This window comes from Protomyctophum bolini (assembly GCF_963924005.1).
Source record: "Protomyctophum bolini genome assembly, chromosome: 5".
Lineage (NCBI taxonomy): Eukaryota > Metazoa > Chordata > Actinopteri > Myctophiformes > Myctophidae > Protomyctophum > Protomyctophum bolini.
The window spans coordinates 41505637-41519859 of record NC_137866.1 but is presented as its reverse complement, the minus strand read 5'-3'; the positions used below and the strand labels follow the sequence as shown (position 1 = coordinate 41519859).

At 44.2% G+C, this 14223-nt stretch overlaps 1 protein-coding gene across 2 annotated transcripts in view; it reads right to left on the bottom strand.

Moving 5' to 3' along the window:
* Positions 1 to 243: 243 nt before the first annotated feature.
* Positions 244 to 14223, bottom strand: part of nup210 (nucleoporin 210) — a 54223-nt gene continuing 40243 nt past the window's right edge. Inside the window, exons 33-40 of one of the 2 annotated variants that reach the window (XM_080764144.1) lie at positions 14071 to 14210; positions 12098 to 12212; positions 10765 to 10911; positions 7886 to 8133; positions 6894 to 7104; positions 4677 to 4796; positions 3344 to 3418; positions 244 to 2313 (exon numbers count right to left, since the gene is read on the bottom strand). In XM_080764144.1, coding sequence (XP_080620270.1) covers positions 2216 to 2313; positions 3344 to 3418; positions 4677 to 4796; positions 6894 to 7104; positions 7886 to 8133; positions 10765 to 10911; positions 12098 to 12212; positions 14071 to 14210 — 1154 coding nt within the window. In that variant the 3' untranslated portion in view covers positions 244 to 2215. The remainder of the gene's footprint in view (positions 2314 to 3343; positions 3419 to 4676; positions 4797 to 6893; positions 7105 to 7885; positions 8134 to 10764; positions 10912 to 12097; positions 12213 to 14070; positions 14211 to 14223) is intronic. The other variant, XM_080764145.1, reaches the window with a different exon arrangement.

The window sequence follows — 14223 nt, the reverse complement described above, 5'->3', positions numbered from 1 at the left end:
GGTGAACAAGTCGACAGAACCTTCTGAGACAGCGCAGTGGATTTTTTATAGTTACCGTTACTGTTATGTTATCGAAAGGTTTTCTCTTCTACTCGCACCCTGCTAAATAAAGGATTTGACTGTCCGTGACTGCTCCAGTGCCTTCTCTCTACATGATACAAGAACATGTCCGATGAACCAAACCACATATTAACCAATTTAATTTGTGGTCGACACTCGACAGAGATGATGTACATAGCAGGATGAAAACGGTACAAACTTTAATAAGCAAATATGGACGGACAAACACACACGAGCAGCAGACCAGCAATTTATTCTCTCTGGTTGGTGTGCTGAAAGCTATTCAGATATGAGTCGTAAGGCAATGAATACAAAATATAATTACACGCGCATTGAACACAATTGAAGATCTCAGAGGAATAATATACTCCATCTGCCTCAGTAAAACTGAATTCATACCAAACATAAAAAATACAATTCCTGGCCAAGTTGCATTCAAATACAAAAATAACTCTCATTTCAAGAACTATGTCACACTCATGTCCAAATAACTTAAATATAAGTGCCAAAACATGGATCAGTACACTAAACATAAAGTCCTGATACCAGAGGCAAACACCAGGTCACATTGATCGCTGTTGAACAGGGTTATGAAAGCTGAACGATGGTTCACATTAAACTGTTTCACATTAGTGAGTAAAGCCTGTGTTAGACTTGGTTGCATGCTGCCGTACCACATCAGAAATAGCTGTCTACAAGCTCGATGGCAATTATTAGATCCTATTCCTATCCTATACAGAGGAAAAATGAACACAATGTCACTCGTGTGAGAAATAAATTGATAACAAAGAGTCTGCATTCTTATTATTATTGCTGCTGGAAGGGCACTCCATCCCAGTGAGTGTGGCCGTGCATCATGTGTGTTCAGGTTTGGCCTTGAAGCACACATGGAGTTGAGAGCTTGTACATCTGCTATTTCTGCTTCCTAGTGCATGATACCGCCGCTGCAACCAAGTATCAATCAGGCATAAGAGGAAGGAGCTGCTTTGATTTTCTGCCTCAAAATGTCAGTCCTTTTAAAAATGAACATGAATTACTCAATAATGCCACAAAAAAAAAGAGAAATAACATTTTCCTGATTCTGATCACATGGACGGCTTCAGTGGTCATATTATTTCACAAACTTAATAGGCTACAACATTACCCATAACATATCGCAGTCGGGCAGAAAGCTCCTATCTCCAAATTCTAACTTCTTGTATTTATTTGTAAATTAACACCCTACTTGATCATACTACAGCATCACACAAAATCATGAAAAGTAGCAGATCCGCAAGCCGGAAGCTTTGAGATTATAGATCTGCCATTTTTTCATTTGAATCCTGAAAAGTATGTACGTTTTGGACATATGCGGTTTCCACCCGACAGAGACGATGTTTGTTCTGTTAACCTTCTAGAACATCAGAAATCTTACAATACAACCTGAGTTCCTGAATTTCACATAAACTAATGATAATACAACGCCATTTCAAGTGGTTCATACTTCATATGTAAGTGGAGAAGCAAACAACGCAAAAAATCTGTCGCCAAACGTGGGATTTGGAAATACTGACCCTTCGTACTATAAAAAAAAAATCATACCTTAATATTATTTCTCTCACACACACGCAACAAAAACACGCACAAAGAAAGTAGCCCTGTGGACAACAGATCTTATCTGATCAATATACCATCTTAAAACATTTTCAATGTTTCTTTTAAACTGTACACACTTCAGAAAACATTAAATTATATGATTTTGCAGTTTGGTCTGCACTGCAGGACGGACAGAGGCACATTCAATAGATCAGTGCTTCTCAACGTGGTGTCCAGGGAGCCCCCAGTTCAAAGACAAATGATTGACGGTTAGGAACCAAAGTGGGCCCTTGCGGGTGTGAAACTCTTGACAGTTATGGTGGTTTGTGGCCTGATTCATTGGGCACTGGTTCTCAAAGTGGGGTCAGAGGAAAATTACACACCGACGCTCTCTTGTGGGAGTCCCTGGCACAAGACATTTTCTTTCAGATGGGGGTCCACGGCAAAATGCATATATATTTTGGCGTCCTTGACACCATTTTCTTCCAGAACCACCGTTGTAGGGAACTGGGGGGTCCCTGAATTGTAAAACGTTGAGAAACACTGCAATACGTATGAACTGGCCTGTGATCCCATAGGCTTATCTGGAGCTGTAGTCAGGAGAGTAGAGCTTTGGACTGCTCCTGGAGCCAGAGCCTATGGAGTGGTTGAACGAGTTCATCACTGGAGAGTTAACACCTGAAACACATACAAGGGACATTAGCGTTAGCATATATATGTATACTGCAATAATATGGACAAATCCATTATTGGCTGTAGAACGGACACGCGCAAGAGGAATTAGCATAATGGCTGTTGTCGGGCAGAAACCTCTTATCTCCATATATTTCAATTTGTTGTGTTTATTTTTTGCAAATTAACGCCTTATTTGATCAGGGCATTCATTTACGCGAGTCACAAAAGTAGCAGATATGAAAGCTCTAAACATGGTGCAAATTGACATGTTTCAAGCTTGTAAATCAGCTTTGGACATACAGTACAGTATGAGGTTTCCACCCAACAGAGAGATATACTAAAATGATCTGAGATATTGATACTGAATATTGGCTGTAAAACTGACTAACCAACATGACAGAATTACTTATCCACTTCTCTTTGGCATGTCGTTATTATTCATATATTAAGCGCAGCAAATTAATTCATAAAAGTAAACAAGGTCGTATTGTGTGATATTACACAGAACTTGGTTTAATCTAATTCTAAACAATACAGCATCAAGGAGCTTTAACTGCCAGAATATATAGAGAATAGCAGATGAAAACCACTAAACAAAGAGTATAATTTATTAAATGTAGTATATCACATAATTAATTATTCAAACCTTTTCACAGAATTAAAGGTTTTATGGTCATGATTCACCAGGATCCCACAAGGCTGGATTCTAGGCTTAAAATAATTTATATAAATATTTTTGTAAATCTGAAAATGAATGGCAGATTTTTCAGGGGGTCCAGAAAACTGCACCCACTGCTATGCTTTATACAGTCACACACACACACACACACACACACACACACACACACACACACACACACACACACACACACACACACACACACACACACACACACACACACACACACACACACACACACACACACACACTATATAAATAATTTACAGATAAACATTAAGATACTGGTTCTCTGGATAATTTAGCTCATGGATTAAAAGCCATGTATTAATATGAGCTCAATATCTACAGTACCTGACGGAGTCGGAGTCCTATGGATGAAACCAGGGTGCTGGCCTTGCTCCCTTGGAGAGAAAGCTGCATGGCACACTGTGTACAATGACGAGAAAGAAATAACCATGGTTGTTTTAGAATAAACATCCAGCAAACGAGATTCTGATAAAAAAAAAAAAACACCCACAGAGCATGACTTGTAATATTGTTGGTCATCGTATTATGGGGTGCGCACTTATCCGACACACTAAAAGTCTGACATGAGCAAATCAGCCGTTGCTCTCGACATGCGTTGTGTTGTGCTTCCGGTTATTGTTAGGTTAGGGTTTGGGGTAGGCCCAGTAGGGTGTCGCTCTAATGACTGTCAGACTGTTAGTATGTTAGGTTAGGGTTTGGGGTAGGCCTGGTAGGGTGTCGCTCTAATGACTGTCAGACTGTTAGTATGTTAGGTTAGGGTTTGGGGTAGGCCCAGTAGGGTGTCGCTCTAATGACTGTCAGACTGTTAGTATGTTAGGTTAGGGTTTGGGGTAGGCCCGGTAGGGTGTCGCTCTAATGACTGTCAGACTGTTAGTATGTTGGAACTAAAGCCTGTTCCCCATATTATATATTGTGTCTGTTGGGTGGAAAACTCAAATTTCAGGATTCAAATAAAAAAATAGCAAAAGAAGCAGATGTACAAGCTAGAAAAGCGTTGCTTGGCACCGCTGCTACTTTTGTGTGATGCTGCTTTTGTGTGATGCTGCATTTACAACAAAAAAGAAGAAAAATGTAGATAAGAGGTTTGTGCCCGACAGCAACGATAATGAACGAATAATGTAAAAACAAGACCTAGATTCTAATAAGGCCATGGCCCCCGTGTCCGATCTTTAGCTATTGATACTTAGCAACATGACTAGTGATGTCTGGAGCCTTTTCAGTCAAGGAATTAACCACTTAAACCCTATTCTTAGTTGACTGGAGTCCCCCAGGACACGATACTACGCCCCCATCCGTTTTTTTTAACTCGCAAAACACATTACTTTGTGAGCTTTTAGATCTGCTATTTTCCGACTAAATGATCAGCTAAGAAAGGACGATGAGATTCAACAAAACAAAAACACTGTCGGGTGGAAACCTCGTTACTGGAAACAGTTACTTTTAAGGATTTCACCAGGTGCTTTGTACCGCGTTTCAAGCATGCAGATCTGCAACATGCTTTTGTGTGATGCTATAGTATGATCGAGTAGTAGGGGCATTCATTTACAAAATAATCTGGAGATAGGTGGTTTCTGCCCGACAGCACCAATATAACAGACTACCCTTTACCCACAGTATAATGCATTGCCTGCTCTGCTACTAGATAACTTCCACCTACCGATGACGACGATGGCTGTGCCCGCCAGCAGGGCGAACAAGGTGATGAACATCATCTGGTAGGAGTCCACGATGCTCTGCAGGGAGTGGCCCCCCTCCGGTCCCACAACTGGACTGGCAGCTGCTTGACAGTCAGAGAGGGGGATAGGGCGTGTTCAAAAGCCATGTGAACAGACGCTCTCACACCATCAAGTGTTAGCGAACGAAATGAGCCGTGATAACGTTTTGTTTCCTTTGGTTGTTTTCTCGGTTTTACTGACTGGGAGTGAAATCTGAATGGCCCACATAAAAATCCTATTAATAGTTAATGGCGTGATGGATTGCTATCGAAACAGCTGCGTTATCTGTGTACTGTACTTTCTACAAAAAAACAAGAGACAGGAGGTTACAGCACAGATTTGTTTTTAAAGAAACTTTAGCAAGAGAATAGGAGCTGAATTCTTCGCCTACAATATCGGGTTTCTATTTGCCATGCTCGCTAGAATACCTTTCCATTATCTCACAGCAAGCCCAGTAAAAGCTATACGATCTGAGGCATATGATCTTGTTCTTGATCTGGTCTCAGAATAGAGCCCTGACCTTGCATGGAGGGGCGGCGATCCACCACTGGCTCTTTTACACTACAAGAGATCAAATTAATTGCTCCATGTAGATTTCATAATAATAATAATAATAGCTTGAATTTATATAGTGCTTTTCTAAATACCCAAAGCGCTTTACATAGGAACACTAGGAACAGACTTTATTAAGAAAAAAAACCCAAAGCAAAACATAACAGATACAACAAAACAGTACAGGGTTAAAAAGGATAAATGAGGGGGGGGGGGGGGGGGGGGCGACGACGACATCCTAACCAGACCTCAGCTGGGGAAAGCTATCCTGAAGGTGGGTTTTGAGTGAGGTTTTGAAAGAGAGGAGAGAGGGAGCAGCTCTGAGATGGTTAGGGAGTTCATGGGTTCTTCGATTAGTTGACTGCATTTCACATGAGGCTCTCAGAACCAAATGTTTCCCTGATCAGGAGGTGGTACTAACTCAGAACTTGTACATAATCAAACAAATCATTGAGTACATCAATTAGTCCGATTATAGCCCCATTTTATACTTAAGAAACCCTAAGAAAAATTTGAAAATGGAGACTATAAGCTCAATGCAGTATTCAATAAATCAGTGGTTCTCAAACTGGTGTAATTTTCTTAATCTATTAATTCATTATAAATAGATGACTTTCTATTTATAATCAACTGAGTCCATTAGTTGGATTAACGCATTTTGGGCGGGAACCCCTTTTGGTATTATGTTATGCTTTAGCTATTGAAAAATAGCAGATCTAGGTCTGCTATTTTTGAAAAATCGAAGAACGACTGACATAGAAACATAGCTTTTTCAGAAAACTGTCAGGATGTAGAAAACATTTTTAGAATCTGATCTCAGGTTGCACTCTTAAACAGACGAGCTCACCTTGCATGGAGGTGCTGGGGTCCTAAACAGACTCACCTTGCATGGAGGTGCTGGGGTCCTAAACAGACTCACCTTGCATGGAGGTGCTGGGGTCCTAAACAGACTCACCTTGCATGGAGGTGCTGGGGTCCTAAACAGACTCACCTTGCATGGAGGTGCTGGGGTCCTAAACAGACTCACCTTGCATGGAGGTGCTGGGGTCCTAAACAGACTCACCTTGCATGGAGGTGCTGGGGTCCTAAACAGACTCACCTTGCATGGAGGTGCTGGGGTCCTAAACAGACTCACCTTGCATGGAGGTGCTGGGGTCCTAAACAGACTCACCTTGCATGGAGGTGCTGGGGTCCTAAATAGACCAGCTCACCTTCCATGGAGGTGCTGGGGTCCTAAACAGACCAGCTCACCTTGCATGGAGGTGCTGGGGTCCTAAACAGACCAGCTCACCTTGCATGGAGGTGCTGGGGTCCTAAACAGACCAACTCACCTTGCATGGAGGTGCTGGGGTCCTAAACAGACCAGCTCACCTTGCATGGAGGTGCTGGGGTCCTAAACAGACCAGCTCACCTTGCATGGAGGTGCTGGGGTCCTAAACAGACCAGCTCACCTTGCATGGAGGTGCTGGGGTCCTAAACAGACCAACTCACCTTGCATGGAGGTGCTGGGGTCCTAAACAGACCAGCTCACCTTGCATGGAGGTGCTGGGGTCCTTAACAGACCAGCTCACCTTGCATGGAGGTGCTGGGGTCCTAAACAGACTCACCTTGCATGGAGGTGCTGGGGTCCACCAGGTGTATGAGTGCCACGGGGATGAGGAGGGTCTGTCCGGAGGAGGAGCTGCTGATGGAGATGTGAGCAGCAGAGGCAGCTCCCTGGAGGTCCACGGCACCGACCGTGTACCTGGAGAAGGACGGGAAGCCAGCGTGGGACGTCTCCTTCTCTTGGACCGTGACGCTGGGAGACGTGGACACCACCTGACACAGTCACATGGATTAAAGCAATCAGGTGGAAGGAATCACAGACCATTTTAACCTGAGATCAGATTCTAAAAATGTCTGTTTGAAAATGACTATGTTTCTATGTCAGTTGTTATAGCAGACCTACGTACAAGGTCGTAGCGCGCCGCTCGTAGCGCAGATCTGCTATTTTTCAATAGCTAAAGCATAGCATAATGCTAACACCAAAAGGGGTTCCCACCCAAAATGGGTTAACCTTTGCTTTTAATTTAAATACATTTTCTGTTCCGTGTGTTATGTCAAATGTGTGTATACCTGTTATTATGTATTGCATTCAAGGCTGCTGGGCCGCAAGATAAATTCTATGCAAACTGACAATAAAGTACTACAGTATATCATATCATATTTTATATGAAATATCAGAGCCTATAAAATGTTTTATGGAAGATGCTTCTGGACATTGTTAGTACAACCACTTCAAATGCTCTAATCGTATTTGGAATTCATAGCAGATCTACAAGCTCATACGAGCTTGTAGATCGTACATTACGAGCTTGTAGATCTGTTATTTTTTTTAAATCGTGAAAATGTGTGCAAATCATATATACGTATATATTCTTTCACAGTGAACGTTTCCAACTCAAATATTTGCTTCTGGAGGATCCCTGGAACAAAATATTTTCAGACGGGGTCTGCGACCAAAAACAGATAATTCTGGGGGCCCTTGACTTTTTTTTTCCCTTTTAGAAAACAGTTGTAAAATTGTAGAATGTGGTCTCAGGGGTGAACCCGTCAGTACCTCCATGCTGGCCAGCGTGGCGGCAGGGCCGTAGACGGTGAGCTCAGCAGAGGGTTGCAGGTTGGAGAGCAGCAGCTCCGTCTGGTCGGCGTACAGGCCTGGCTCGATGGGCAGCCGGGCAGCCACCCGCTTCCCAGAGGAGCTTCCCTCCAGGACCGCCTCCACCAGCAGGTTGGACATGGACATGCTCAGAACACGGCTCTGCTGGTCGCTCAGGGGCCGCAGGCTCATGGAACACGTGTAGAAGCCTGGCAGAAGGAACAGACTGTTGAGTATGTCTTTCATATGAACTCTCACTGGCATATTCTTCACAATAGGAAGTATAGTCTGCACACTGGAAATGCTGAAAGAAAGCTCGGCTGTATCTTTTTGCGTCAGCGTTCCGATCGATCAGATCTTCATCCTCGTAGTTTTCATAATGACATTTTTAAATGTTTGCCTAATAGGTTGTTAATGGTATGTAGTATAATGTACCCCAACAAGCATTAGTTTTGCACAAAAAAACACTCCTTGGGCTAAAAACGGCCAAGTGGATATGGCCTAATTTAGCCCAAGGAGTGTTTTTTGTGCTGGAAAATGCTTGGAAGGGGTTCAGAATCATTAAAAAAAACTAGTTTGACACATCACATGCTACTTAACCCATTCTGACCTGAGATCAGATTCATACGAGGTTTCCACTGGACACACACTGGTCTGATGAACCCATTCTGACCTGAGATCAGATTCTAAAAAATGTCAGTGGTTCTTCGATTTTTCAAAAAATAGCAGACCTACAAGCTCGTAGCGCGCCACTCGGTGGCGCGCTATGAGCTTGTAGATCTGCTATTTTTCAATAGCTAAAGCACGACATGATGCTAACACCAAAATGGGTTCCCGGTCAGAATGGGTTAAAGCATAATGAAAATTACATTTTTGCCTTATAGGTTGTTACTTTCAACCCCTGAATTTACCATGATCCACTAATTATTAGTGGATTAGGGCACCTACCCTAGGGGACACAGGGAGGATTAGGGCACCTACCCTAGGGGACACAGGGAGGATTAGGGCACCTACCCTAGGGGACACAGGGAGAACATGCAAACTCCACAGAAAGGCCCTTTCACCAACCCCGCCTCGGGTATGGGCACGGATGACACGGAGGAGAGAACACGGCGTCCCCAGCGGGAATCGAACCCAGGACCTTCTAGCTGTGAGGCAACAGCACTACTGACTGTGTCATTTACAATTTGTATAGGTTATTTGGATCATAAGGATCATAAAAAAACCTTGAACGATAACTATTGCAATTTCATTTGGTTCAAACCTTAGATTGACTGGCCTAGTTAGCGTTCCATTTTTGCGGTACTTCCGTATATAGACAAACGCCATGATGACAACGGAGCTAGCAGAGGTGTCACCAAAAAGACATCTCTGTTAATACTCGGAAGCAGATTATACAGTCAAATAATAATAATTATTATGCTGATAGAATAAATCATGTCCGACAATAGAAACAGAAATGATGAAGTGGTTTCCTATAATTGCTTCCCCCCCCCATCCTGCGGTGACACACGCCCACGGTCAAATCAACAAATCAGGTGTGAGAAGGAGACTGACTGCCAGAGTAGAATCCAAAGAATTGCTGACATTGTGGGCACGAAGGGTAAAAATAAATACTATAAAAAACAAATTCCAATAGGACTCCGTGTACAGTACATGGTGAAAACCCTGGTTATTTCACAGTCACAGCCTCCCATTACGTTCTCTGTGGGGATTCAAGGGAAACAGGGAATTGTTAATGCCCCCTGGAGGCCTTCCTTCAGAGATAAGCTAACAACTGAATTGAAGCCCCCCCAACTCCCAAACACAATTACACTAGTGCTATCAGGGCAGAGGGAGCCCCCCCCCCCCCCCCTCCCCTTCCCCCCAACGCTCAATACATCACCCGGACACCGTTTATAGCTTGCGCCATATTCATTCTGTGAGTGTTCCAGGTATTGATTAGAACCCGCCTGGTAAACAACATTTTGCTGTGGCCCCGCAATGCTGAGTGTGCAGCGCAACACTCCGCTGCGCCCAGGGTGACTTCAGGGATTGTTCTTTTACTTTGTAAAAGTGAAGACTTTTAATGTGTAGTTAATGATGTGAATAAGTAAAAGTCCCATCAGTACAGGACAGGTGGCAGAGGAGGAACTGCACTTCTGCAAGGATACGATAATGCAGTCATTCCCTAAACTTTTAAAAACACACTAAAACCCCTCTATACTTCATTGATCTGGGTGGCCCAGGGCTCTAGATTAGGTCTGTGCCCCCCATCCCCCCTACATAAAAACAGACCTCAAGTAGAGAACCAGAGCACTAACAGGTTAACGTAGACTTTGCCATTGCAGAAAACAAGTGATTTTCTATGTGGCGATTATTATTCTCCTCAATGTACCATGTTGTAATAGCTCTTCTACAGTACATTCACGATCTGGTTCCCATGAGCAATGTGAGTGTTGTATTACCACTCCACTTGCAGGGTCAAAGCCAGTGTGTGTGTGTGCACGTGCGTGCGCGCATGCCATAGCACTTCCCTTGACGACCTTGCAGGCTTATGCAAAGGTTAAAATGTAATTCAGAGCATGTTATGTTAACGGAGGCCAGGTTCATTTGTTGACCTGGTATCTGCAGCTTGTATATACTGTAGTTTCAATGTACAGATTTATTTTTCTCCATATTGAGACTGATGATTAGTTCTTGGTTTACTAAGATGCATGTGATGTATTACCTCATGGTTACCTTGCTAACTGTAAATCAATCTGGATTAAGAGCGGCTGCTAAATGCCTAAATTGTAAAATATGTAAATGTTCTAATTGTGTGTGTGTGTGTGTGTGTGTGTGTGTGGGTCCAGTCTTACCAGAGGCGGGGTCAAAGCCAGTGTGCGTGCTGAACGCGTGGTGCGTGCTGAAGTCCACTTGGTCGCTGGTGAAGCTGAGGAGACAGCTGATGGAGGTCTCAGGGTGCAGCTGGGCGATGGCGTCCGTCTGGACTGAGGAGCAGGTTCCTGCAGGGGGAGCCATGAGGTCAGACAAGAACAAACAAACAGTCGTCTCTCTCTCTCTCTCTGGTGCCTCGTTATCTCCTTCAGTAGCATGTCAGCATGGTGCTGCGTTAGGTTGAAACCAAAACACCACAACCCTAACCCCATTCTAAAACCAAAACACCACACCCCTAACCCCATTCTAAAACCAAAACACCACACCCCTAACCCCATTCTAAAAACAAAACACCACACCCCTAACCCCATTCTAAAACCAATACACCACAACCCTAACCCCATTCTAAAACCAAAACACCACACCCCTAACCCCATTCTAAAACCAAAACACCACACCCCTAACCCCATTCTAAAACCAAAACACCACATCCCTAACCCCATTCTAAAACCAAAACACCACATCCCTAACCCCATTCAAAAAAATGTCTTCTTAATCATAGTAGTTTTCTGAAGAATTTGTTGGTATGTTGCTATTATGTCATTGCTGTCTGGCTTTTTAACTTTGTGTTTTTTCGAAAATGAATGCTATATTTGATCATACTACAGCAGGGTTCCCCAGTAGGGGGGGGGGGGGGGTCCCAGATATAAATGGCATTAAATGGGGGTCAGTAGCCTGTGCATGTCAAACTGGGCATCCTTTTCAAATGGGGTCTTGCCCTGAAAATGAATTTTCAGACCTCGACCTTGCGCGTGCGGACTCGGCCCCCAGCCTGGTATCCTAGTCAAAATATGGCCCTTGAGGAATATTAATTGGGGAACCCTGTACTACATGTAGCATCACACAAAAGTATAAAAAGTAGCAGATCCACAAGCTCGAAACGTCAAAGACCCCCCCAAATTGATATGAATAATTTGGCCATGAACCCCCCACCTCCCATCTGAAAATATTCTTTGGCAGGGTGGGACCACCATAAGAAGATCATTTGTGTGTTCAAAAATATTTACAATTCCTACAAGATATTTTTCTGAAGCGATTCAAAATCAGCAGATTGATCAACAAGATGCATCTGCTAGCTTCACCGACTGAACCGCCACTTTTAGAACCACTGCTTTCATTGAACTGCTGATTAAAACAGAATTAGGTTTTTTTAACGAAAACACCATTAAAAAAATATATTCTTAATTGGCTCACCGATGAGAACATGGGGGCTTTAATTGAGTTGTTGATTAAAACAGTAATGGAGTGGGTTACCTATAAGGTTGGTTCCTCGTTCTCTGGTGGTGATAAGGACCTCGGTCTCCCCGTCGTTCCTGATGGGCGTGGCCTGAGCCATGACGGCTGTCCTGGGCGCCGCTTCCACCACCACCTGCAGCGAGCCGCCACCACCACCACAAAGAAAAGGCCAATAAATTCCAGGGAGGAAGGGTTCGTTTATTTCTCATGAGCATTATTGACACAGACTTGGAATGGCGTGTTTGCCTAATTAGCTTCACCGGTCCCTGGTCAGCGATTGTCTTCATCAATCACATGGAAATGTCTAATCCGCCAGAAGACCATTAAGGACGAAGCGGGAGATGCAGATGTAGTTGATACGGCACTGCTCTTCATCCATTCATGTCTCACATAATAGCCACTTTTGCGCCGTTGGTATAAAGCCTGATTTATACCTTGTCGTGTGACGGTGTTGGGCGCCCCGGAAATAGCAACTTGTTGTGAGCTTGTAGATTGATCTTCATATGAACCACCGCGCTCCGACTATAGGTGCGCCACCCGTTCAAAACGTATCAAAATAAAGGGTAGTGGGTCACACACACCAAGACTGCAGTTCAAATATAGTTTATTTCATATTTGAAACAAATGGACAAACGTTTGGGCTATCCAGACTGGATAGGCTGGATAGCCCAAACGTCTGTCCATCAGCTTGTAGATTGGCCATTGTCAGCGTGCGACACGGCCGTGTGGCGGGAATAAATTAGACATAAGGCTGTGACGCACATTAGTGGTTTAGATGGAAACCTTATCTGCTCATCTAGACCCTCACCCCATTCTCCTGCTACTAATTGGAATGATTTGTATACAAACGCTGGCATAACATCGAAGCCTAGAAGCCTGGAAGGAAGGAGAGCGCATTAAGTGCACAGTGACATTCTCAGAGATGGAGCTAATTAATCCTCCACTCTCTCTATCTGAGCGGAGAATCTCTCCTCCCATTCCCAGCAGAGCACGGAGGGAAATATCACACACACATAGTCAGACATAATCATTATACTGATAGAACGCAATCCCAGGCGGTGATGATGGATAGGCCAACGTTGTTTGGGATACTGTGAAGTCTCAGGGTCTCCGATATACCTGGGGAACGTGATGCAAACGACCGCCATACGAAAAATCCACATCCCGAGAGAGCTGCAGTGCAGAGCCGGAGAGTGATGCTGTTTGCATTATTATGACCCTACCCAATCCGTCTCACGATGTAGCTCATTTATCAGGGGCATGACCAGAATAAATACTCAGGTACAGTATTTAGCACCTCGGTGGGCAAGGCACATTGTTATTTATATTCATGCAAAATAGACACGTTAGCACTCTCCAAACATAATTTTTTGTATTTCCGAACACTACAGCTTAACCACGTAAACCCAGTTTCGGGGAACGAGAGCACACAAAGTAGTTTTGAAATAAAATAAAACGATTCATGACATTCGTAGTTGGAATAACGTGCGCTCGTCACAAAATCTCAAGACACACCTCGACTTGTGTCATCATACTGCGGGAAACAACACGCTACCTCACTGTATCTTTATCACGAGCAGTCCATCAGGCCCAGACAGTACGGTACGGTACGCACCTCTCTGTAGGTCCTGAGAACGCCAGGTACAGACGGTATGGACGTACCTCTCTGTAGGTCCTGAGAACGCCAGGTACAGACGGTATGGACGTACCTCTCTGTAGGTCCTGAGAACGCCAGGTACAGACGGTATGGACGTACCTCTCTGTAGGTCCTGAGAACGCCAGGTACAGACGGTATGGACGTACCTCTCTGTAGGTCCTGAGAACGCCAGGTACAGACGGTATGGACGTACCTCTCTGTAGGTCCTGAGAACGCCAGGTACAGACGGTATGGACGTACCTCTCTGTAGGTCCTGAGAACGCCAGGTACAGACGGTATGGACGTACCTCTCTGTAGGTCCTGAGAACGCCAGGTACAGACGGTATGGACGTACCTCTCTGTAGGTCCTCAGAACGCCAGGTATTTCGTAGAACACGGTGACCGTTCCGGCGTCTCTCGCCACGGCCGCTCCGCTTTTGGGGTCCACCTGGAGCACGGTACTGGCTGACGAGCTCCATGCACCAGGGACAGCTGCTGGAGGGGGAGG